The sequence below is a fragment of the Falco cherrug genome, chromosome 12 (genome assembly GCF_023634085.1).
Source record: "Falco cherrug isolate bFalChe1 chromosome 12, bFalChe1.pri, whole genome shotgun sequence".
NCBI classification, from domain to species: domain Eukaryota; kingdom Metazoa; phylum Chordata; class Aves; order Falconiformes; family Falconidae; genus Falco; species Falco cherrug.
The window spans coordinates 19,308,535-19,334,943 of NC_073708.1; the positions used below are offsets into that span (position 1 = coordinate 19,308,535).

Here is a 26,409-nt window from a genome sequence, read left to right on the forward strand (position 1 = left end):
GCTGGGCCCCGCTGGCCGCCCCGCCCGACACCGCCTGCCCGGGCGCCGCTGCGGGCGGAGCTCAGGCCCGGCCCGGCCGGCCCCGCTCGGAGGCGGCGGCGCGCCATGGGGTGGCCGTGGGGCCGGTGGCTGCTGCCGCTCGGGCTGCTGCAGCTGCTGGGCGGCCCGGCCGCCGCTGCGTGCCCCTGCCGGGACCCGCGCCTCTGCCACCCCGTCACGGGCACCGGCGGCTTCGAGGTGCGCGTCCCGCGGCGGCGCTGGGCCGCGGGGCCTGGGGAGAGCGGCCCGGGGGGAGGCGCGGCGCCGCCGGCGGGTTTCATTTGCCTGCGTTACCGGGGCCCAGCCCGGTGCCGGCCGTGGCGGCTGTCGGAGCGCCGGGCAGCGCGGGCAGGGCCCCTTTCCCAGAGGCAGGGGGGCGGGAGTCGCTCGGAGCTAACGAGGGTGCTTGTTACCCCTTTTCCAGGTCTTCGTGTTCGATGTGGGAACGGATGCCTGGAAATCCTACGACTGGTCGAAAGTCACCACGGTGGCAGCTTTCGGGAAGTACGACCCCGAGCTGGTGTGCCAGGCGCACTCCAGAGGCGCCAGGGTGGTCCTGAAAGGTCGGTTCGTGTGAGCCGGTGGGCGTTTGTGGGGTACCACGGATAAGAACACACACAGAGCGCTGTAACACCTTGACACTTCACATTTGCCTGTATGCCCAGTATTAAAATGAGTAAGAGGATTAATTAGGGAATAAAGCACACAGGACTGTAATGCCTTGGCCTTTTGCACCTGCTGGTATGCAGGGTATTGAAAAGCAGCAGTGGCTTCTGCCACAGAAGTAACAAAACCATTCGGGTGATACCTAATAGAAGTCCTGTAACACGGAACGTCACAGCTGTGGAGGAGCAGGGAGGAATGGAAGGTCCTGTAGAAGATGCCTATTTGAGTCTGCATTCTGGCAAAGTACCCAAAAGATGGGGTAGGGGAAGGGACTTCCAGTAATTTTCAGTACTTTCCACTTCAGTCAATCCCTCTGTATTAGGAAATGGCTGAATTTTAAAACATGAGTACTGGCGACCTCTGTGCAGGCACAAATGCTGATTAGAAAGACAAAGTCCCTTACAGCTTATGTGATCTAATCAGGGTTCGGCTCTGTTGAGGCATAAACAGAATCCAGGACCACAATGTGGAAAGCACAAAGGTTAAGCGTAACAGTTATGTTTATCGGAACAGCGAGACAGTCTCTCTGGCTCTGTGGAAATACTGAAAGTACGTTTATTTCAAGCATGATAGTTTACAGTGGCTAAAAGAATACTACGTAGAAGTAAGGAGATTAAAATTACAGAAAAAAATCCCAAAGGAACTTAATTTTAAACATTGCTGTCTAAGGAAGCTTGGTAATCTCTTCTGGGGTGGGTTCTCAAAATTACACTTGGGGGAAAAAAATTAACTCCTTTGTATTTTACCAGTATGGATGTGGAGGCTTTTTATTTTGTGGTTCTGTTTGTTAGTTTAGTAAAGGCAAACCTTTCCTCCTTACTATTACTGTGGTGCAAATACATGCTGACTCTTCAAGGCCTCTTCTCTAGGTGATGTACCTCTTAAGGAAATTGTTGATCCTGCTAAAAGAGCGGCATGGATATCCCAACAGGTGGACCTTGCAAAAAACCAGTATATGGATGGAATTAACATAGATATAGAGCAAGAAGTGAATGAAACCTCCCCCGAGTATTATGCATTAACAGAGCTTGTCAAAGAAACTACAGATGCTTTTCACAGAGAAATACCAGGATCACAGGTAGTAATAATGTACTTTATACAAATATTAACTTTATGAAATGCAAGGAGTTTCAAGAATGCTGTTTAGCATATGAATATGAAAAAATTTGTGCAGATGATATTTTCATGCATGCTTAATTATGAATGTTAGCTATGATATGCTATCATAAGAATCATTCTTTTTGATCTCTGTTAATTTAAATGGAAGAAATGTTTTGCTGAGATTTGTAGATACAATGGTACTGCCTTGTTGTGAGCTGGCAGTTATTAGTATGGCTTAGTAAGTCTTTTAAAGTAGGGCAAATAGAGCCTTCTGGTGCAAAAGCTTGACAATGTTTTGGTAAACCCATCACTAAAGTTTTAAGGATTTGCATCATGCTTCATATTTTCGATCAGATGCTTTTCGTGTTGTATTTTAATTTCTTCGGTGTTTTGTATTCACTAGTAAGGGCACTCACTGTTCAATGTTTATCAGTTCATTTGTATCGCTCTATGTTAAATGCGGTGCAGCATTTGGGAAATACTGTCTTTAAAAGTAAGCTTTTCTTAAAGAGAAAACAAGGGCGCCTAAGTGCCATACACACTACTAAAAGTTGTGCATTTTTCCTTCAGGTAACATTTGATGTGGCTTGGTCTCCGGCATGCATAGATAGAAGGTGCTACAACTACACTGGGATTGCACATGCCTGTGACTTCTTATTTGTGATGTCCTATGATGAACAGAGCCAGATCTGGACAGACTGTATTGCGAAAGCCAATGCTCCTTACCTGCAGACTTTAGCTGGTGAGGACAAAACGCCTGCCCAGGAGTCAGAACATTTCCATTTGTTCACATGAATAGATAGAAAAGATTGCCTTTTCTTAGACAAGTTTGTTGGTTGTATTAAGGCTTTCAAGTGTGTTCAGATACGTGGTTGTCCTGATGTGAAAATACTATCCCGGATCCTTATGACACTACAGATAGACCTTTAGTAGTTGTGTATTGTTACTTGTAACTTAATTGTCTAGCCCCTACTATTGGGAAGAACACTTTCAGAATAACGAACAGCAGCCAAAGCAATGGTATTTGCCTGGGCTTGCAAAGAATCTGAAACATTTCTCTCATTCTTCTGAACTGCTGCTGTGGGCAGCTGGTTTTAAGTGTGAGCAACTAGAGCAGTTACTAGGATCTGAATAGAGCAAGACTAGGAGTATGTAGGTGGGAGGTAAAGAAGAGCTTGTACCTTCACTTCTGTCTGGGCATCATGCAAGTTCTGTATTGGCGGCTCTGGCTCTAGATTAGTTGTAAGAATAAAAAGCATGGGGAAAATGCAATAATGTGTCTTAATTTTTATTTCCTTCAAAACTAGCTTATGAAGAGTACATTACTATGGGCATTGATCCTAAGAAGCTTGTGATGGGCGTCCCCTGGTATGGCTACGACTATGTCTGCCAAAACCTATCTGAGGTAAGTTGAAGATTAGTCATTAGCAATTGTACTGTTCATTTTTTCCTTGGAAAGAGACAGCTAGATTTTTGGTGATCCTGTTCTTGGATTAGGAAATACTGTGGTCTGTCTGATGCAGAAGAACATAAAGCTGAGACTCAAGACAGAGACTTCTGCTTGGCTGATAACTGTGTGTTACCAAATGAGGCATTTTATCTCTCCCTAGGCAACTTGAACCCCATGATACCCAATTGGCATATCTGACTAAAGAGCTATAGGTGTTACAAGAAGAGATGATGTCCACACTTGTAATCTGTCTTCTCAACACCATCACTAAGCTCACTGCTTAAAGACTAGGTGCAACAAACCACAGTGAAACTATGACTGTTAAAAAGTATAGCAGCTTACGGATAAGCAATGGAGTCTTAAACAACATTATACTTACAGAAAATGTAAGAGTAAATTAAAAGTGGAAAAGACAAGACAATGTTATAAATTGCATGATGTCCGTCATATATGATGTCAAATCCTGTATTAATACAGAGTGAATAAAATTTAACTGTTTTACTTTACTTCTGTCTACAAATCGTATGTATACCACAGATACTTGAAGATTTGGGATTTTTGAAACCCTAGTGCCTTTTGTGACTTTGTTCTTGGCTGTATTGCCATTTTAGAGTTCTATAAATCTATATAAAGTGAAACTCATGCCTTCTGCTTTTTTTTCCAGGATCATGTTTGTTCTCTTTCCAAAATACCTTTCCGTGGGGCTCCTTGCAGTGATGCTGCAGGGCACCAGGTCCCCTATGGAGCAATCATGAAGCAGGTGAACAGTTCTCTTTCAGGGGTGCTCTGGGATGAGGTACAGAAGTCTCCATTTTATGAATACAAGGTAAGTGTCTCTATCATCATGTTGTGGAGTAAGTGTTCATGAACCATAGTTTTTTGATGAGAAAGTTTTCAGGGTTTAGATTCTTCCATTTATGGTTTTTACTTCTTTTCATGTGTGTGTGTGTGTGTGTGTAGTAAAGGATGGCTGGATTTCCCTGTCTTGAATTTCTAGTCTGAAAGAGGGGTGCAGTGACTGAAGCCTACAGTAGTAATAAAGATCTTCATTATTTCGCGCTTTTCTTAAGAGACTGTATCATGTCACAAAGGATGTTTTGACACAAAGAAATCCTATAGCTCCATGCTTCACTATTATAGTTACTTTTATGAGTTGATGACAGATTTAAACTAAAACAGATTCTGAAAATGCTCGTAAGTTTTTCTAACCCAGTGGCTTGCATGCATACTCTCGTCTGCAATTGGTTTTTACACAGACATCGTGAAAGAGTCCATTAATTATTGTGCCTACATGAACAGCTCTGTGTATGCACTTCATCTTGTTTCTTTAGACATAATTTTAAATTTCACATGTAGATGCTTAAAAGGTGTTGCAAGCAATCATCAGGTCAAAGCAACAAGAATTTGACAAAATGTTATTACCTCCTCTAAAACTGTTCATTGCTGAAAAAAATCTCTAATGAAATTCACCTGTTAGGTTAGTGTATCTGAGATTTTAGCTGTGTTTTAAAAAATTATTGAAGGACAAACTAGCAAAGTCTTTTCATCTAACTTCAGTTAAAACGTTTTATAAAATGTGTTTTATAACTTAGATTCCACAAGTGAAAAAATAGCCAAGTAGGTGACTTAAAAATTTTAATTGTCCCATGTGAAAAATAATTTGTAAATCAGGAAAGTATTACGTAAATCTACATAGATTTTTAATTGTACTTCTCACTGCATTCAACAGAACATGTAATCAAAACTCAATGAAATTTAATGTGTCATGTTTATATAGATAGGTAGATACTGATGCTAGTGTTTAAATGTTTTTCTAGGATTCTCTTGGTCACTTCCACCAAGTATGGTATGATGATCCCCGCAGCATCTCTCTAAAAGCAGCATATGTGAAGAACCGAGGTCTAAGGGGCATTGGCATGTGGAATGGAAATAGTCTTGACTATTCCAGGGAAACTGTAGCAGAACAACAAACTGAAGCCATGTGGCAAGCCCTGACCCCGGAAGAACTACGTGAACCCTTGATTTAGATTGATGAAAATTGGTAATTTTTTATTATAGCTTATACTATCATAGATTTTGACTTACATAAATATACCACGGTTACAAAACTTGGAGAGCTAGCCAAATTCATCTTCTTACTTTGTATATGCAAAGCCATATTTTTTGTTCTTCAAAAAGTTCCAATGTTGCTTCAGCAGCTTTTTTTTTTAAAAGACTGCTCATCTTTTTCATTTTTCACAACTACGCTAAGTTGGTTAAAGCTTGAACGCAGTGTGTATCTGGTAACAAGTAACACCAAGTGGTGGATTTACAGGGGCCATCTCATACCGATCCTTTGCTAAGGCTGGGCTGCCTGGTGCAGCCAGTATTCGTTCGGGTGTCTGACGGTGCAGTCTCAGCTTTCTGACTTCCCACCCCAACCTGTATTTCAGCTAAGTCACTCTTGAATCAGGTTAAACACTGGAGAGCTAGATTGTTGCTTACACACGGCTTGGTGAAACTTGTGCTCATACTTGGTTACTCTTCTGAAGATTAAAATATTTCATACATTGAAGAAATTATGTAACATGTAGTTGTTGCCAGTAAGATTTCTGTCAGACTTGTTAGAGAGGAATATTCAGTAAACTCCAGTTTCATTGTGTTTATGTATCACGTAAATTCCTTACTTTCAAAAGCCAAAAATCTTAGACCTTATCGTGAAGAAGGAGCATTAATATGGAAAGGATTTGGATGATGTTTTCTTCCATTTCAAACCAAAAAATTAGAACTCAGAGGCTTATTTAATGAACTGCGTATGTCTTTTTCCACATACTTTAAGGTTCATTCAGTAGCCTGCTGTTTGTTTTTATGTGGTGCTGCCTCTGAAATAATACGTAGTTATATTTTTCTTTCCAGTTCTATTTTTCGTACAATAATTTGCCTACAGAAACTGTGTAACTTTTTAAAAATAGCTGTAGTGATGGAAGGATTGACTGGTGTTTACAGGAGTGTTTGTTAAATAAGATGCTGTCTTCACTAAGGTTGGTAAACAGTGTTGTCTGTTTATGCTTTACTTGTTCCACAGCTTACAGCCCACGCTGCTTCTCAGAACTGTTTCACAATCAAATTAAAGCGCAACTGCGTCCTGCTTAAGTGACTCCATTAATTAAACAATTTATTTAATTAGATATATGTAGTCAGTTATGAGGGTTTTTTTTCTGTTTGGTTTGTTTTTTTCTCTTGCTAAATAGTTACCAGGAAAACACCACAGAATAGCAGCACTACCATAATGGCTGCTGAGGAGGTGACTGGAAGACTAAATATGAGTGTCTGACTGCTTGATACGGCAGGTGATGGAAAGCAGAAGTTAAGCCTACTGCTCTCACATAAAGAAAAAAAATCCCTTGGAAAATCAGAGGGCTTTTCACTAAAACTCTGATCCGTAGGTTTTAGGATAAACTGATAAATTTGACATACAGGTACTTCAGAATTTGCATTACTATGCTAAAATACTGTGAAATAAGATACTTGTGAAATTGAGAGGTCTTCTGGTGTGGATGACCTGACTTACAAAATCTTAACTGAAGGCCACATGACTTTATTATAAAACTCTGTCCTGTAGCAGTCAAGAATTATGCGTTGCTTTTTTTCTTTTTTCTTTTTTAGCTTCAGATATTCCGGTAACTAGTTGCCTGCTCCTGTGTCTTAAGACACAGTTCTGAAATACAGGATGTAGGATCCAATCCTGAACTGAGTAAAAGCAGCTGTAGTTTTAATAATTCATTTGATATTTTAGCTAATACTTTGTTAAAAAACACTAATTTTTTGTTAAATCCTATCTTTAAGAAAACAAATTGGATAATGGGTGGTTTGACTCAAGACATTTGGAAGTTAGTCCTTTGGAGAGTTGCATAATTATTTTACCTTATTTTTGATTTCCCATGAGTGTTTCACTTCCAGTAATAAATACAGCCTTGTCAACTTTTTAGCTGACTAATTCCTGGCATGTTATTGTTCTGCTTCACATAACATGTGGTACTGCAAAGAGGCAAAGAGGAGAGCTAGAAAAAAGTTACTATCAAGAAGAGGTTTCTGATTACTCTTTCAGAAGGAGTATTATCTAAGCACATGCATGAGCTTGAACTTAAAGAACAGAATATACAATACTGTAGGTTGGAGCAGTATCATCATTACTGCTTGTCGAAGACAAAGCTTGCCTCTTTCACTTAATGCAGAAGAATGTTAATGTTCACGTGGCTTTCCTGGTAATAGAGGGAACAAAACCAGCTAGACATGAAATAAGGTGAGATTATCTGAGATTTTGTTCATACTTCTTAATAATATGGTAATAATACATTGGTAATTTATAGATAAGACATATAATGACAAAAATATACTTCAGTAAATAGGTGAAGTTCTGTACATTACAAACAGTAAATTGCTATAGTTCTACAGAAGATGTAATGTAATAACTTTCCAAAAAATTTAGTGTGTGTGCCTGAAAATAAGAACAGGGGATTACAGATTAATAGGTTTATTTGCTTAGCAGGTATTTTGTTGATGAAAGGACATCAGCACACCAATCTGATATTACACAATTCACTAATTTGCACTTTTAAAATAACTTACCTTTGTTTCAGGCACATTACTAGGTTAAACTATGTTTAAGTAGCTGACTGATCTCATAGTGAGATTTAAAAAGAAGTGAGCTGCAGTACCTCAGTAGCCTAGTATACAAATTCCACAACATTTATATAGTTGATGTCTTTTTACAAGGTAACTTCAAGGGCACTCAAACAAATGCTATGAAATTCTGATCTTCTACATACATTAAAGAGCTCCTGTAGACTTTACAGATATTGAAGTCACACCATCCTGTTAAATTCTTGATTTTCTGGACTGGAGAACTAAAGCTGAATGAATCTTCTTCTGTGTCAGTTCCGCCCTCAGTGCTTGTAAATCAGCTGCTGCCTGCTTTCTCATCTGCAGAACAAGTAATTTAAGGAATTGCAATTTAAGAAAGTTTTGGAGTTGAAATGCATATAGGTTTATATAACTAAGGTTGAATTTTATACAGGATGGCTGAATAAAGGATATATCTTTTCATCTGTAAAATTTTACACGTCTAATTAGATAGCCTAATTCTAGCACTACTTTCTCCTGTACTTTGCCTTGGTGGTTTTAAGAGACAGGTATGAAATACATTGTTCTTTCCATTCCTTGTTATACAATGGAGGAGGTGTAGCGAGTACATCCACCCTAAATTACCCAGTAAACAGGGGCATGGGCAATTTCTGTAATGTGGAGGACTCCTGTTCCAAGTATTCAGAGCTGAAAAGCTATCCAATGCGAAGGCCTATACTATCATTGTCCTTCGAACGGGAGCCACAGGCAGCACTGGTATGGAATAAAGCAGATTAAGATGGCCATCTGTTTAAAAAGTTTTTTTTTTTTCCTTTTTATACCATTTTTTTTCCTTAGCCATGGTCTACGACTGATCAGTGCCTCACCAAGTATGTTCCTTCAATTACCTTTTGAGTGAAATGGGAATTTTATGAGATTGTGAAGCTTAGCTTATATAGTACCTTGAAAAATCTAAGTTGCTTGAAATGCGTTCAAAATCATCTAATACCCTAGTGTTCTGGAGTAATTTGGCTCAAGTGATAAAGTTGTGACAACTAACACCATAAAACTTAACAGCATAAAACAAGAGCTGTTTGTTTAGCAAGTATTTACATCATCTAATGTTTGAGAAGATCTAAGCTTTTTACACATAGTAATGTTTTAACTGTTTTAATTAAAAGGCAGAGTACCTTAATTTCTGTTATGAGTTTCATTTTTGTATCATCCACCTTCTTTCTCAGTTGATCGAGTTCATGCTGCACTGTAGTAATCCGTATGATTGTGTAATTCTGTATGAAAAAACAACAAAACTTTAAAGAGTGGCATTAGCGCACCTCTTTATTCATTGGGTGTTACTTCACCACTCAGAAAAAAATCCTCTAAACTCTTAACTCCCCTGCTTTTTTCCCAGTCCTTGATGTGCACTGGGCTGTCTCTCATCTATAAGCAGTCTCCTCTCCCAGAGAGGGCAGCGCCCTTCAGCTGGGTGCAGAGTTTTTTCCACTCCCTGCTGCTTTGGGAAGTTCAGCTCCAGATCAGATCTCCCAAGTCACAGCACACTGTTTTGCAATTATATTTTATGGCTACTCCCCACTTATAATAAAAAGGCATACTTCAAATCGGACTTTTTTTCCTTCACAGGCCTAGCATCACTCTGTCACAGTAACATTTACTGATGAGATTGCTACACTCATGTAATGTTTAGGGCAGATAATCTCCTGGTCATACAGCACGTCACTTCAGCCATAGCTGTGGGTGGGCCTATCTTTGAATTAACCTGTAAAAGTAAAATTTCTACTTTCAAAATATAGGTTCTGAAACTCCGCTTGTGTAAGCCATGGCCCCCTCAAGTCTGTAACGCTGAGGGGTGGGGGTGTACATGGTAGTTTCTTGATGTTCCAAGCCTTTAAAAATGCTATTAAAGTGCTAGCTGAAGCAAATTATGTGATAAAGTTGCCCATACAAGGAGTCATTAGTATCTGTAGCCTCTCATCTCTGAGCTCCTGCTGTAAGCTTCTCCCCACCCAGCGATGTAGCTGCCTGCGTACAGGGGTCGAATTCCCAGCTCTGCCACTGCACAGCCATGTAACCGTGGCACAGACCACTGAGAAAGCATGAAAGGTACACGGTCATGCAGAAAAAAACCTGGCAGTGCTGTCAGACTAGGTGGGGGCTACCGAGGAATCACCCTGTCATTGGGCTGAGTCACCAGTGAGGACAAAGCTGGTGGAAGATGGGAAACCAGTGACAGCGGGATCTGTTCCCCAACGCCTGACTCTTCCTACCTGACTGACGCCTCCCTGGCCAGCACGTTGCTTACAAGGGGTGGCGAGCATACTTATCCTTAGTCTAAAAGCTCATTAAATCTTAGCTATCTTCTGTGTGTGCTAGCCAATAAGTAACTGCCGTATGCATGTTAAGCTGTGCATATCTGTTCACATAAGGCTTCTTGGTGTCTAGCCAGAGAGACCTAAAAAACCCCAACTGATACCCCTCCCAAAAGGAGGAATAACATACCTAAATATAGCTTGTAATATAATGTAATACCAACCTTATTAATATTTTTATATTGTAGATATTTATATTAAGATAGCTCAAATAATACACGTTTGTATATAATATACACTTCTAGATTGTACGTACACTCTCCCACCTTTCAGATACAAGAAAGGGACAATTATTCTTCCTAGTCTAGCTCCAGATTTGCCAACAGACTTGCTTCCATTAACATATTAATAAAATTAGCATATATAATTATTGGGAGAGGTGTTTCCTCCTTTTCTCTTTTCTTTTTTTTAATTCCTCTCTGATTTGACACCAACAGCATAATGTGAGACTTACAGTTGCACAATAGTTGATGTGCAACCACCCCAAAAGGCTCAGACACATTTCTTGTCCTCCAAACTAGAATTCATTACAGCTGTATGTCAAATTTGGGATGATGAGAACAATATAGAACTGAAAAATTCATTAATCATACTGAACAAAAGGGGCTTTTGTTATGAGAAGGTATTATACAAAGACAAAGACTCAAGCACTTCTTCAGTCTTTTTGAAAAGAATGGGCTGAAGGAATTTTATACTTCAGATCATTACAAGATATTTGGCTGTTAAAGCTAGTTTACAAGTCATCATTTTTTTGGTGACAAATTTGTTACTTTAAAAAAACCCAAGCTGTGTAAAAAAAAGAGATTAAATAATACAAACAAATACCTTGGAGTTTGTCACGTTGCTTGGTTGTTTCCGGCTATCTCTGGCTCTCAATTGCAAGAGTAATTTCTGGTGATAAAGCTCTACATCTCGTCGCAGTTTGTTTAAAGCATCTTCCAGTGAAACCGTAGCTTTCTTAGTTTCAAAGTACTTCTTTTTCCATTCCTCACGAACTACAAAGGAAAACAGTAATACCGTTTGGTCTTTTTCACCTTATGGTAAAGTCTGTTGAATACAGTAATGACCAACTGATCTCACAAGATTAAGTTGGCCAATGCACACATTAAAACATGGCAGTAGGTTTCTTTTAAAAAAGCACTTAGTGAAAAATCTCCATTAAAATGACATTCACTACAAATGCAACTGAATTTTCACGCAATCACCTGCAACAAGAGGCTTTGTATGCCCACCAAGATACAACACAAGGTCCAAAACAAAAATTTCATTCAGCCTGGCTGTCATTCACCTGCACTGTAAGTGCTCCAGACCTGCAAAGACTGGTATGCCCACCAGTCTGAAGTCCGCTGCTTTACTGTAGCAGAATATTTAGCACTGTAGATTTACGCAAAACTTGAGCTCTGCAGGGCCAAAGATTCTGAACAGCTGAGTTTTGTACAGAAGTCCCAAGATTATGGGAAACGGCTATTTACCTTTACACTTAAATATGATTCCTCCTACGTTGTTAATGTGCTATCAACAACTGGCCCATAAATCCGCCCTGGCTGGTGTGGCGGTCTTATGGCCACATACATCTGTCCACTCGTCTGCAAAGTGTTTTAAATGATCCCTTCTTTCAAGGCACATTTTAGGAAATCAGGACAACTGCTTCTCAGAAACTTACCCAAAAGAACCTAGGTGTTGGAGGACTATACAGTATGTAACCGAGAATGGCTGTCAGCATGGCAATCTTTGGAGGATATTAAATAAAGACTGCATTGCTGTCCCTACAGAATATGCTCGTCCCTTCATAACTTGTGAAGAAATGTTTACAAATGCACTTACTTAAGAAAATGTACAGGTCTGATAAAAATAATTCATAGATAAAGACATTCCTTAAAGAACCTGCAGAAGCTGTTTGAATCCTTGTGAAATAAACTTTACCTAATTGGATACCATAATTTAAGACAACACAGGAGCCATTTAGGGCTTATCTCAGCAAGGCAAATTATCCTGCCTTGCAGCTCCACGCTAGTACAGATTCACTGCTTCAAGTACCCAGGTTTGGTCTTTTTAAAATGCAGCCTCGCCATGCTGCAGAATGCAGCGTAGCCATGTCCTTAGAGAATAACTGGAAGAATTGGCTTGTCTTCTTTCTACAAAGCTGCAAATAACAGTTGAGACTCCTAGAGATTTAGCTGTATTTAAGTACGAAGAGAACGCTCTTCAAACACCAGTGATTAAACCTCATCTCTATAACTGGAATGTGACTCGGGAGGATAGTTTAAGTATAAACCTGAAAATAATTTTATGAAGAAAATTTGAGTGGGATTTCAATGAGATTTTTTCCTTGTTAAAAAACAAGGGTTGTCAAGCTTGTCATGACAGGCTTGTAAATTGCATGCCATAAGCTTAATACCATTAGACAGGAGGAACAAAAAGTATTACGCTGGCAATTTAACTAGAACCCCTATCGCCACACCGAAAACCTCTGTCAAGCACCAGCTAAAGGTAGGCTTAGAATATGGCAGCTGCCCTGGGCCTCTAACAGCAAAGCGACCTGCGGTAGCTCTCTGGGCACTGTATGTACATGGGGCACAACCTGAAAGGTTTATAAAAAACAGGCTATTTTTAGCTTTGTAAGACTGCCACAAAAAAACTGGAAGGAAACGCTGCAACCTTGAACCTTTTCAGCACGCTGTTATACAGATGAGCCTTCTCGGAGCTACGGGTTAGCAAACTGCTCTCTCTGTAATTAAGCTCACTGACAAGGAGACAAAGTTTTTCACATTGGTTTCAGTGTCATTTCTCAATCATTCCAAATTCCATAATAAAAGTGTACCGTGGTATCTCCTCAGCTTATTTTGTTCCAGTAACCTTTTAGCTTTTTTCATCAGCTCTTCTCTAGTTTTTTCCATGTGCCTTCTGTCTTTCTTCATTTGTTGCAATTGTTCTACCATCCCGTTTTCTAAAGAAATTATAATTGTGTTTAGCAAGCATTTGGATACTGTAAATAGGAAGGATCAATCAAGATTTTTGTAATGCACCCATCACAAATCATGCCAAAAGCCCTGTCAGAACAGGCAGTGGAAATGATTTTATTCTAATAAACTATCTCTAACTTTTCAAAATGGCTGGTGCATTGGGAAAAAGTGAGAAATCCAGCATGCATCCAGACACACATACATACAAACAAGTAAACACCCTCTTATATGTCTAGACAATGTATCACTAACACTATATATTCAAGATATGTATACACTTCATACATTGAAAACTCTTGCCACAGGAAGCCAAAAAAGCCTCCCAAAGATTATTTCCTGCTCAAAATACTTCGTGATATAAACTGTGGCAAAATCTTGCTGTCATAGGGAGGATAGCATCTCAGACTTTCACTAGAGTGCATCAATGGGTCAATCACTCACTTTCTCACTGTTCCCCTCCACCACAGTAGAGGATCCTCAGCAATACTTCTAGCGGCTTTCTTTGCTACATTCTCACTTGAGCCTGCAGTATTTCATCCCATCTCCCTCCTTTTCTCCTTCCATCCCCAAGTCCACAATCTGGGTTTTCTAGCACTGGGAACCTGCCATGTTCCATGAATAGCCCATGCATTTATAAATGCCTGGAATTTTCCAGCCACAAATTAAGATTTGTAACAATACTGTCAATGAATGTATGTACAAAATATTTTATAAAGTAGGTATTTCTGTCTTGATTAACTATTCAGTCTTGATTAACCATTCATTTCACTGCAACTTTTTGGAGTCATATACTCACTTGTTGCAGGAACCTGAGCTGGAATCATAGGAAGTGCCAAAAAAGGTGGACTAGGAGGTGAAATATATTCTTTTGGACAAGTAAGATGATTTTTCTTGTTTTCATCTGCCTATAGAATCAAAAGATACAACTATAAGGACATAACCCATAATCCTCAATAGTTACATAAGACATATACCCTGAAAGTGGCCTGAGTGAATGGGAGGGCTGAATTTGAATTCTGCATATAAGCTTTTTTATTCTGTTACCAGCACAAATGATTGCCAAATTACAAACAGCTGGACCTCTGCAAATAAAATCATAACACTGAACCCTTACATCACAGAGAACATACAGGCAAAAATGTAGACTGTTCCTAATGTTCTTGTTCATGCCTATAACCCCACAAGTTACTGACACACCCATGCAACACTAGAAATAACGGGCCTTAAAACTGCCACCTGGCTCATTGCTTACAAAGCCTGGACTGCCAAAGTCTGAACTAAAATTTACAATAGCAGAGTTTCCATTCCATTATTATTTTCATAAGACTCCACTACAACCACTTCTGCACAAGAGCTCAAAGGCTCACAGTTAATAGTGATGGCTGTTACACTGTACAATTGCACGTGGGTGCTGAGTTTTCCTAAACATGTTCTTAATCTAATACTATGACTATATCATATCTATGTCTTAAAGGATTTTATAGTTTTTATCAGAAGTTTTGCTTGGCTTGAAAGACAAATTTGTCCTATAGGAAATACAGAACTATAAAAACGTCACAGACAAAACCGATAAAATGTTACTGTCAAGAAACTGTAGACAGAATTCAGGTAACATTAGTAAGACTGAGACTGAAACTGTAGTTTCTGTTGAATTATAACCAGAGGTATAACTTCGATGATTTAATTGTTTACAAATATAGTTGATTTTTCATTAGTAAATCTGCTAAGTAGCAGTGCATAAATTAACTTTTCTCAATTGCTCTCAAGTCTACATTTGAGTATTTCATATTCCTAATGAGTTACCTGTCTTATAAAATAAGAATATTTCTATCTGGAGGACTATGTTTATTGCTCAATATTACTAGGAATATTTTATCTTTAAAAACATACCTCATCAGGATCATCTATAGACTTGTTAGTTCTGTATTGCTGGAAACTAGAGATAAAATCAAAGCAGTAAGTGAAAATTAATGTAATGAAATTGGTTTTTCCCCCATTTTCTTTCATATAGTTGAAGTCTGTAAAATAATTTTCTAAGTATGCATTGATATTATCTGTTATTTTAGTAGAATCATTATTTACTAACCTTTGTTTTTTGTGTGCATATTCTGTGGTTTGGTCTTCCATTATTTTAATAATTCCAGAACCCTGTATTCTGTCTCTTCTTAGTTCAGTATCTTTCTGGTGGTCATTATTTTCCATGTTTGTTAGTTCTGTGAAAGGACAGCGATGATTAAAAAATATAGATTACACTCTCAAAATTCAAGCTGTTTTGACTGTCAATGCCTGGACTTTCCAACATGTATTAGAAATTCAGTGAATCGATTCAATAAATAATGATACCTCTGGGGCTTAGAAATGTATAAATAACAGAAAAAGAAATGAAGTGAAAAACAAAAAAGATATCTGTTTTGAGAATTTGTACCTAACGAATTCTGGCAATTACTACAAGAAACATTATCACAGATAAAGAAACCACTTAATTATTTCATCTTCCCTAAACTAATTCTGTATGTAACACTTTCTGTCTTTCAGAAACTGAAGATCCCCTACAAACTGGAGCTAGCAAGAAAGGGAGAACAAAATGTTTTGCATTTAAATGTTAATGAATAAATGTTATCTGCTTTAAAATATGTACAATAAATATTTCAAAAGAAAATTGCTGACAGACTTTACCTTTGCTAGTACAAAATCCTACAATCTTCATAATTCAAAATCAAGTTATGGAAAATTTTCAGTTATTTACATATATATTTGTATATTAAGAAGTCTCATACTTAGTATCAGTTAACATGACGATGGAGGGATAAAGCTGGTTTTGATATATTATGACTGAAAAATGAAATTACTGAAAAGTCATCTACGAAAGCCTTTTCTAATACATTCTCCAGGCACATCTCAAAGAACACACTATCTGAATTTTGTTTTCTTCCTCAAAGTGCTGGATATCCAGAAAATCATTCTAATTAAATCTGTAAGGTGCCCATACCGATGACAAATAGAATATTGCCTTATTTAATAATTACTCATTAAAAATTTGCAATAGGATAAAGGTCACCTTTTTTACATTAACTACAAAATTCTACTCAAATATTAAGACTTGTCTTTCAAAATTATTTCCTGAAAACCAATTTACATTATAATCTTGACGAAAATACAGCAGTAGTCACTCAAACTTAAATATGTCAGTCATTTCTTTATTGGTGATCACTAAAAATAGAAGAATGTTAACATTCTATTATATACCATTATATAACCATTTGGGGATTTAATGGCCCTCAGTATCCATAAGACGCTCCATTTTAAAGGAAATAGCAGTTAATAGATCTCTTCCAAACAACATTTTCTATTTTGCAAAGAACTGTTCTCTAGTTAATACTTTTGTAGTATTTTCACTGTAGCCTGTTCAAAGAGTTCTTTCACCTCTCAGTTTTAGGAATGCATATAAATAAACACTATATGGGAGGGAGGGGAGGAAACATTTCCTCTTCAGTAGTAATGTAGCCATGGATAAGATGACAACGGAAGTGTAAGTGAATAAATGCTTCCCTGATATACTGATAACAAGATTTTTTTCATTTAAAATTGCTGTTGAATTATGAGATCATTATCGTACATCTTTACAGTAGCTGCTTCGTAATTTTTTTCATATAAATAAGATTAGACAAGCGTGTCAACTATAGTAAAGTGTTTCCTTATATCAGTACACAGTGATAAAGGACTAATCCAAAGTGAAACTACAGCTGTTTGAAATACATCATCATTATTAAAGAAATTAGAATACTGTTTTGACAGCAATATTCCAACTCATGCTTTAAATTTCTTAAAACTTAGCTTTACTCTGCCAACTTTCTAAAATGCATTCTTTAGCAAAAAGATGACAATGAACAGTTGTACCCTTTTGATATTTAACGTGATTTGGGGGTGTTTGGTTATTCTGGCCTTGTTCATCACTGAGGTTTACATGAAGAGTGGGAGTGGTTCGTTTGGCTTTCTCATTCCACTCAGGAGTGTTACGCTCTCCTTGATCTTGGCTGAGATGATTTTGCTGAGCGGTCTGTAATACTATATCACTCTTTCCAGACTCCCGGTCTGCAGGATTTGAATGACTTGGTGTGAAGAGAGATCCATTGGATCCATTTTGATCTGCATAGTAATTGATATTAGAAAAGAGAAATATTATTTTATTGTAAATTTTAACCATAATATTTATTCCTCTCCTCCTCCATCATCCTCCTGCAGTACATTGGTTAAACTAACCTTTTTCTCTAAACTGTATTAGTTTTTCTTGAATCCTGTTGTTATGATCTTGCTTATGTTTTGTGTGCAAAACTGGAACAGGTTTTTTCTCCCCCCGTTCCACAGATCTGTGCACTTCCTGATTTTCTAGCTGGTAACTGTTCTGTATACTTTCTAAAAATTGTTTGCTTTTTTCAGGTTTTGGTTGAGGAAGACTGGATAACCTTGATCCATAACTAAAACTATTAGCTTCTCCATTAAAGTGATGTCTTTGTTGAGTTGATGCTGATAACGGATAAACATCTTCAAAGTATTCCACTCCAGGTAATAAATATAATTCAGGATAAAGTGCCTATAATATGCAGCATATTCATCAGACAGGACAAAAGAGGAAATGTAAAATGTAAAAAGTTTCTGAAAATTATGCCTTAAAAGCCATTCAATACATACGTAAGGAGGAACAAATGACTTCAGTTCCAGTTCTGTTTCTTGCTTTGCTTTCACCTCGGAAGATAAAGAATGGAAGCATAACCAATAAAATAATTTTTTATCAATAATGTTGCATATCACTTAATTTCTGTGTTCTATCACCACTTTTACATACTATGTTTTTTCATAACCAGCACTATCTTTTGTAGTGGCCTCATGGGGAAGAAGAAACATAGACTACTATCCTGTTTTCTAACATGGCACTGAAACTTTATTTTGTCTATGTTTCAAAAATTTCAATCAGACCCACACGAGTACATGGATATACTGAATAATTCTTTTTTTTTTATCCTTTGCACTTTATGTTATGGTTCAAAGGACATGATCCAACAGTCACAGCAGAAGAAAGTCTTTGACTTTCTTTACCAAAAGTTGCTTTAAGCTGAATCTGAATAGAAATGCTGATTCTTACGTAAATCTTTTCTATTCGCCTCACAGAATACTGCAAAATAATTAATGTATATAAAAGGAAAATACCTATTACTTGTGGATAACTGACTAGCTGAAAAGGGTCACATAGACATAGTCCAGCTGGCTGGACAAAAATGCACATGGCTCTCAGCTTATCTGAAGTAAAGCAAAATACACTGTCTTTGGCTGTCCTTGTTACACAGTAAGAGGAAGATTTTGGTGGGAAAAGAATGTTGCAGGTGGGAACAGAAAACTACAGAAGAGAAACTAGGGGCGGGCTTGGTATTTAGGCAACTAACCAATAATGAGCTTAACTTTTGTAATATGTATGAGCTAATTATAAGAAGGCATAAAAGGTGACTGTAAGAGACAATAAACGAAGTCTGCTGATCACTCATATTGAGTGACTGTGTCTTCCCTCCGTCGCGACAATTACTCTCCTATGTCTTCTGTATTTATTGTTTATCCTAATAGTCTTTGTGTGATATATACTTTCAGAGTTTAAGTCATCTAAAAACAAAGTCCAAGATAAGCATTGTTTATTTGAAAGATGTGCTCTGACAGGAAAAAAAATAAATCTTAGCTTACACTTAAATAATGAAATTGAACTAAACATGGGGCCAAATTCTATTCTCAGTAATGGCTGGGCAGTGCCACTGATTCACTGTCAGAGACATGGGCTATATGCAAGAAAAGGAAGAGCAAATTAACTGAAAAATAAACAAACTAAAATCACATTCAAGACCCTTACTTGCAAGTAGGGTACAGCTCTCAGTGCTGCTTACATTGTCACTGTTGTGAAACAGAAGACGGGGTGGAACCCCCCCCCCTCCACTCAACAAATATTTGATCATGGAAATGTAATTCATGAGGTTACCATGACCCTAAACAACAAATAAATCAGTTATTTGGTTTATTGCTTTACACTTTGTTATAAACATCAAGCAATAGTAAATACCCCAAATTAAAATTATATCTTTAATTTGCCACTACATATTTTCACTTGTATCTACCGATATTTTTAATTCCACTTGAAGTCAAATGTTTTATTAATTTGATGACATTCTAAAGGAAGCTGGAAAATTCCTCCATTTACCTCAAAACTATCTGTATATTCAGAAAATATACCATCTTACTTATTATCATCCAGTTAAAAAGGCCTGAATTCTTCGAAGACACACACATTTTCAGATTTAGATTGTGTCAAAGTCTTCAAGTTTTTCTGCATGTTTTTCTACCTAGTTTTTGCATATTAGTTAGTATTTATTTTAGTCTTCTGTGTGAGTAATTTTAGTGATAACTCCACTGCAAATAAAGAACGACATCAAATTTCCAGCTTGTAATTAATTTCCAAATCCATGAGGAACAGGTGAAATGAGAGACAAAAGTATTCTATGCTTATGTACATGATTTAAGTCTTTGTGTACTACAAGAACAAACTTTCAGTTGGACTGATTTTCAAGTTTCTTTAATCTTTAGCTATAGTTTGTAAGATATAAATATACAAGGAACCAATGTGAGGAACAGTTATGATTCAGAGATGTAGGTTTTTGATTACGTACATCTTAGGCTGTATTACTGGGCTAATTAGTGGAACACAGATGTACATCCAGAGAAGTTCTCATTCAGAGACTGATTTGTTACAGGTTCTTGGGCAGGTCACAGTGGGAACCGTTAGAGGAACTCTGACTTACTCAGCTTCCATTGCAAATTCTTCAATTGCCATATTCCCTAACCATGTACTGGGAATAATGACCTTAGGGGAATATATATTTTTTTTTCATGCAACCAGACTTGTCATATTTAATCATTTGACTTATCAAAACTAGCATCTTTTCACTGGATGGCAACTAATTACATGTGATACTTTAAAGGATGTTCCTAATATACCTGTCCAACTGTGCCTTTTTATTTGGGGAAGTAGATGTGCTCTGACAAGAGCTTATGCTCCAGCGTGTTTAAAAACAAATGCTAACAGAGCTCCTAAAGTCATCTTTTATTTGATACTATCTAATCTGCAGGAATGAAATCTGCAGTTTACATGATAAAGCAGAATAGCAATAAAAAAAAAATAATTAACTTACCACTGCTAGTCTTTTCCCAATGCATTTTAGAAATCTGAATTTATCTGCAACTGCAACTCCACCCAGGTACTCTCCCAGCCTCTCCCGCAGCACTCTTAATGTGATGTGAGGAGACACCCTAGAATGTTGTTATTCATTAATACATCTGTAAGATCAAATAATGATGGCTAGTTAGTAAGAGGGGGAAGATAATGCTACATACATGCTGGCTTGCGTGGAGAGAATAACAAAAATTGGAAATTATGTCCTAGAACTGAACCTAATTACATACAGGCCAGAGAGTCTTGGTATGGTAAAGTCAGAACATTGTATCACGTTATGGTAGACTGTATTACAAGGGCTGTCATTACATTAACTAGCAATATTTATATTTTAGGAACCCCATACAAAGGAAGAATGTGGAAGTAGCTGAAATTTGAAAACGAATCCTTCAGAATGCTCTTGCTCATCTGCAGATGAATAACAAAAACATTGGAAACTACAGTCATGCATTTCCACATAGGTGACAAGGTTTCACAGGGCTGGTCCAGGACTGTAGAACATATCCATTCAAGCACTATGGGCTAGATGAGACTTCACCACCATCCACTTCAAGTAGCAGGCACATTCCTTGGATTTTGTCTTCTCCAACACAAATTTACAGTTGGGTATGTGCATGCATACATGCAAATGTATTTTAAATCAAAAAACAAATGCTGCAGAGTGAACACTTCCACCATAGTTTGAGGATGAGAGAGCTGATGCAAATATGAATTGCATCATTTAACGTACTACTGAAAACCATGCAAATATTAAAGTAATGAGCTTAGTAATGAGATAAAAATCACTGTAGAATAAAAAGCATCTCTGCAGAATAAAACCAAATGTGCAAGAGGCACATAAAAGCTCTGCAGCACAGCATAAACAATTCTAATTCCTCCTATGCTGCCATGCCGAATAAACCGGGGAACAAATTCAGGCCTGAGACTGTTAATCACCCATGCTGATTAAGTGTCAGTATACTACTTAGCAGGACCTAGCACGATAGCTACCCAGGCAGCTATCACCCTTCAAGCAATGCACAGACACAGCTTGGGGGATAGCATGTGCCATTCTCAGTAAGCAGTATAGACAGGAACGTGCCATTCCTTCGCCCTGGACAGGTCTTCAACATCAACCTTTCAGGGTTCGTTTGCACTTTCAAACACCCCTATATACCTTCATTTCACATTGCAGGTGTGTAAAAACACCATCAGTTTCATTTCATAAACACAGTACTTCAGTGGGATACAGTGCTTCCCTCACATTATTTCAAACACCCTGGACTTTGAGGACCCTCCTGAAGATCATAAATCTGCCTTGGAGCACAGGCATGCAGCCGAGGAAGCCAAAGTCTGCAGAGCGGACACATCCAGGTTACACTGCTTGGTCCCTGTAGATTCTGCTACTGTTTATTTCTTCCCCAGCTACTTTTGGCCCACGCTTGCTGCAAATATTAGCCCTAATGTCATCTATTTCAAATGTATAAAGAAATACATGAAAGTTGGATACATAATTCAATACTCATCCTTCCAAGGTCTTATGTGAGAAGTGAGATGATCTATAACTCTAAGACCTCTCATTCAGTATCATTACTTCAAGCTGATGTCTCAGAGAAGATATACCTTTTGAATGGTCTTCTAAAACACAATAAATGCAAGCTCTTTCAGAGGCAGTTCTAACACTGCACATACTTCACTGATAAAGTCTGTCCAAACCAGCAAAGGAAAACTGAATCTAAGACATTTATAAACAGTAGGGAAAACATTGAGGCAACTACAGGGTATCCTGGAAGAAAAGTATCTGGGTATACAGAACCTGAGACATAGGACAGGAATTTATCTAAAAATTATTTGCCAGTGCAGCTTCTAGGAACATATAGTATTATATTTCTTACTTGCAGCCACTGGCTAGCAGAAGACTAGTCATATCACAGTCATTTGCTTCAGGGTGCTCCTTTAAAAGCAATGCAAACTAGAGTTCACTGCAGCCATCTCATCTAGAAATAACACAAGTATGACTTCTTGGTGAGGAATGAGGAATAAATAAAAGATCACAGAGGCTGAGAAATCAAGCTCATGGGAACAAGAACTCAGGGCCATAAATAATTACACACTTAATATTTCCCTGTAATTCATGATTAATGGAAGCAGCCTGTACTTAGACCTAGGAATCCTTTGTTAAGCTGACTCAGACAGTACTAGGATTGTCAAGCTGACTGGACAGTGCTATAAACAATGGCCAAACAGCATTAGTACCAGCAAGTCTGCTGTTCCCCCTCCTGGATTATAATAAGACATTTTTAAAAACATTTTTTGTTTTTAAAGACTGGTACACTGGCCGGGTGCTAGTTAGTTATTTGTAATGCTAACGTACCGCAGCATTGTGTAGTACCCATAGAATAGTTAATTAGCAATTATTTAAGACTCATTAGCAAGCAACAAATACCCAGACAGATATAAACCCACTGAAATCAATGAGAATCCTAATTTAAGTTGATGCATCAGAATTGAGACTTAGTGAAATAAACTAGAGAAGAGCAGGCGGTGACAGATGTCCAATCGCATGAAATGATCTAGTTCCCACTCCATCCATGTATTTTGCACCTCTGCTGGAGACTAGAATAGCAAACAGAACAGATACATGCACTTATTTCCTCTGGTTTTGAGCAGCCTTTCAACAAAAGAACCTGCAAGAATGAATACATTCTGCCCTATATGCCTCTACTGCTGTCAGTCTTTTCAGCGGCGCAATATACTGTCCTAAATGGACAATATAAGCCTAAATTTATATTAGTTAAAACCCATATACCCTGCAGTTTAAGCTAAGCTGACAGGTTTTGCACAGGAGCAGACAAGGTGTACATAAAAGCTCTGTTTCAATATGCATCTTTACATTATTTGATTTTTCTTCAATTTCTTACCACACTATATACATACAGGTTTTGTAAGTAAAGTGTTTAGGAGTATAAAACAAACTTTCAAAGTTACGAAAGATTAAAACAGAAACTCTGTGCCAGGTTTGGGCCTAGGACTACAAACTGAGGTATTCTTTCAGTAAGTCTTCTAAATAGCTACTGGAGAGCAAATATAGCACATGGTGTTGTGGGCAACCTTTCAGAAATACGACTGAAGAAGAAGGAAGATATGTTGGTGGTTGTATGGGCTGTAATGCTTCCCCTTGAGAAACATGGCTTAAGCTCCTTCTTTGGACTGAGAGAGCTCAGACTGACATATCCCTGTTCCTGGGAACTGACAGGCTATCCCATCTTCATCAAGCCACACTGCCCTGAAGCTGGCCCGCTGCTGAAAAGAATTCAAGACTTTGATAACGAGGCTCAAGGAGACAGAAAAAATACAAGACTGTGATTTTACAACATAAAATTATTCCGCAGAAATACTAGCACTGCTCTGAAAGTGTTTCAATGGCCTACACCGTGGGCTGCAATGCAGCTGAGCTTGACACAGTCCAAATAAGCATAACGCTAGCCATAGGCACCGCTTACCCTCCAGAAACTATTAGAGAACAAGTCTCCTCTGACAGATATAATTGCATTCTGTAGAGCAACAGCTGAACTAAATGACTGAAGGACAATGGAGAGGACCTACCACCTACATGAAGCCTAAGACTATACTCACCTTATAAACCCAGCTGAGATGAATTTGCTAGTAAGAGCTACAGGAACTGTATTCAGCTTGAAGTTCCACACTTCTTCTGGGACATAAAAAACATGGAGCTCCACCAACTAAATAAAGAACAGATGATCATAGCTGTAGATACCCTCTTCTATATGCTTTGTTTTGTTTAGGCAGGCTTCGAATTTCTAGGGGCAGAAATGGCTTCTTTGATAGCACATGGACTAGAAGAATGCAGCTCTATCTGACAATGACTAGATAGTGAGAAAATCAATGAGTAGAGCAATTTGTGATCAAATGCTAGCTGACAGCATTAAAATAAGTCACAATAGAAAAAGTGAAACAATGGAAATGGGAGAAAAGAGAGCCTGTGCTACTGCTGTATGTCACTGTGACAGCAACGGGCTGAGCTTACCAAAAACATACTCTGGAGCGCGTCATGGTTACAAGAATACTTCAGCTGAAATCCTACCATTGTTCATCTGACAAAAGATGCAAAGCACTGAAAGCTTGATATAAACAGCACGAGGACTTGACCTTGCCAGCAAGAAAAAAAACCTCAAAGTATTTCTGACAGTTGTTAATAATATTAGCTACCTTGGAAGCACAGAAACGCTCCTTTTGATGTCTGCAAAAAGGGTAACTAAGACTGCTCTGAGCAAGACTCACTTAGTGTTCAAACCTGTGGTAGTTGTGGGACTGTTAATGTCTAGGTCTTGATATATTTAATGAAAATCAGATGGTATTGTCAAGGATGATACACTTCTCTAAAACTAGAAACCATGCAAATAAACCATATTAAATATTTCTGCAATTGTTGAGTTACTAAATATTAACTAGAAAAGAATGCTTTCTATATATACTATGTTGAAAGCACATTTTTTCCCCCTCAGGTCCCCTAGAAATGGTACAGTGTCACTTATTTTAATATTTTTTATTTGTGAAATCTAAAAAGTCTTTATGGAAAAGTAAAAAATTTCTCACCTGTGATGTTCGAGGTCTCATTTGACTGAACGACATCTTGGTCCCTGTACTTGATCACAGTGAATGCCAGGTGGAGTTTCTAACTTTCTTTTTGATCAAAACATTTATTTAAGAATGAGTTTCATGATAATCTGTTACGAGAGGAGTTATCCATTAACACCCTTTATTTTCATTTACTGTTCTTTCCGTTGGTGAAAATGGGAAAGGTTGTTTCTGTGCTGAGGCAGAAAGCTTCCAGCTTATTGCAGACAAACAGACTCAGCCACACCTTCCACGCAAGCCAGTATCACCTAAGTAACTGGGGAACTGCTAAGTCACAGCCCTGCACCTCCGAAACGTCTACCCTGGAGTATTCCCTCTTAACATTTTCCCCCCTTTCATGAAATACTTGGGTTGTCTGTCACTTTCTACACAATTGTACTGTTTTCCTAAAGACGCAGACCTAAATCCCACCAAAGGGGACCCTTGCAGGGCCTGGGTTTGTCTCTGATAAAGGGACAGCTGCTGTGCCAAGCCCAGCCACACACACGGCACACCATGCTGGCCAAACGCAGCATTCCAAGGAAACCCCACAGCGCTGGGTGACCACGTCAGAAAAATCCTTTCATCAACTACAAACCACGGCTCTGCCCTGACCTTGTGCCTTTCCTCAGCGCTCCCACTTTGAAGGCTCTTCCAGCACCTCACAGGTTACAAACCCCATTCCGGCTTCCAGGTGGCCAAACGCCCTCACTGCCCTCCTGGTCACCTTGGCAGCTCTCCCCCTACCTCTGCCACACCTGATTTACCTCTGCACCAGCACAAGTGACCAGCCCTCCCAGGTGCCTCCCAGGCCTTGCCCTGGCTCCCTGCGGTAGAACCTCGCCTCAGTGGGAGGTGCCTACTTAAAATGGCGCGCGTCTTTACTGGCCTTTTCACAAATCCACCACAACGAGCTCTCACGCATGACCCGACCGTAACATCCCACTGCTTCTCCAGTTATTCCCAGCCAAGGCTGCAGCAGATCACGGCACAGGTTTTTCCCACTAGCCCCTGCATGCCCATGGGATGTTGCACTTCGTGTTACAGCATGGCAGCCCCCCGCCCTGGGGCTTCATGCTCTTGTCATTCCCGCGCAGACGCTCCCTGCAGCAAACACCCATCGCCTCCAGCCCGCAGCCGAGGCCCCAACACGCTGGCAAGAGCAAAGTTAGTAACTTCATTCATTACACCTCAAGGTAACCTCCAGACTAGTAACCTGCTGGATACAACCACCATGATTTGCCACCTGGGTCTTCACATCGCCTTCTCTTTTAACTCGCTCTGTAGTTAAATGGCGGGTGTGTGTGTGTGTGTGCCTCA

The 26,409-nt window shown here is 38.7% G+C and overlaps 2 protein-coding genes across 2 annotated transcripts; one reads left to right on the plus strand and one right to left on the minus strand.

The window, feature by feature from the left end:
• Nucleotides 1-76: 76 nt before the first annotated feature.
• Nucleotides 77-7,221, plus strand: CTBS (chitobiase). The gene is made up of 8 exons (XM_055724602.1): nt 77-237; nt 464-602; nt 1,575-1,783; nt 2,377-2,548; nt 3,114-3,211; nt 3,921-4,082; nt 5,074-5,297; nt 6,902-7,221. The coding sequence occupies exons 1-7, from the start codon at nt 106-108 to the stop codon at nt 5,281-5,283; spliced, it is 1,122 nt and encodes a 373-aa protein (XP_055580577.1). The 5' UTR covers nt 77-105; the 3' UTR covers nt 5,284-5,297; nt 6,902-7,221.
• Nucleotides 7,222-7,706: 485 nt separating this feature from the next.
• Nucleotides 7,707-26,392, minus strand: SPATA1 (spermatogenesis associated 1). The gene is made up of 13 exons (XM_027814408.2): nt 25,069-26,392; nt 24,088-24,194; nt 20,432-20,549; nt 17,898-17,951; nt 17,469-17,799; nt 17,106-17,354; nt 15,295-15,421; nt 15,099-15,144; nt 14,005-14,113; nt 13,067-13,192; nt 11,071-11,240; nt 9,049-9,147; nt 7,707-8,218 (listed from the first exon to the last, which is right to left on the minus strand). Exons 1-13 carry the CDS (start codon nt 25,102-25,104, stop codon nt 8,114-8,116), a joined length of 1,677 nt encoding a protein of 558 aa, XP_027670209.1. The 5' UTR covers nt 25,105-26,392; the 3' UTR covers nt 7,707-8,113.
• Between the last annotated feature and the right edge of the window lie 17 nt (nt 26,393-26,409).

Bases quoted from the DNA above. Each gene is read 5' to 3' on its own strand.
- CTBS (XM_055724602.1), top strand. From the start codon at position 106: ATGGGGTGGCCGTGGGGCCGGTGGCTGCTGCCGCTCGGGCTGCTGCAG. The intron at 1,784-2,376 runs GTAGTAATAATG...TTTTTCCTTCAG, and splicing joins GAGAAATACCAGGATCACAG to GTAACATTTGATGTGGCTTG. The intron at 2,549-3,113 runs GTGAGGACAAAA...CTTCAAAACTAG, and splicing joins TTACCTGCAGACTTTAGCTG to CTTATGAAGAGTACATTACT.
- SPATA1 (XM_027814408.2), bottom strand. From the start codon at position 25,104: ATGTCGTTCAGTCAAATGAGACCTCGAACATCACAG. The intron at 20,550-24,087 runs GTGAGTATAGTC...ACAACATTCTAG, and splicing joins ATCTCAGCTGGGTTTATAAG to GGTGTCTCCTCACATCACAT. The intron at 17,355-17,468 runs GTTAGTTTAACC...ATTACTATGCAG, and splicing joins AATACAGTTTAGAGAAAAAG to ATCAAAATGGATCCAATGGA.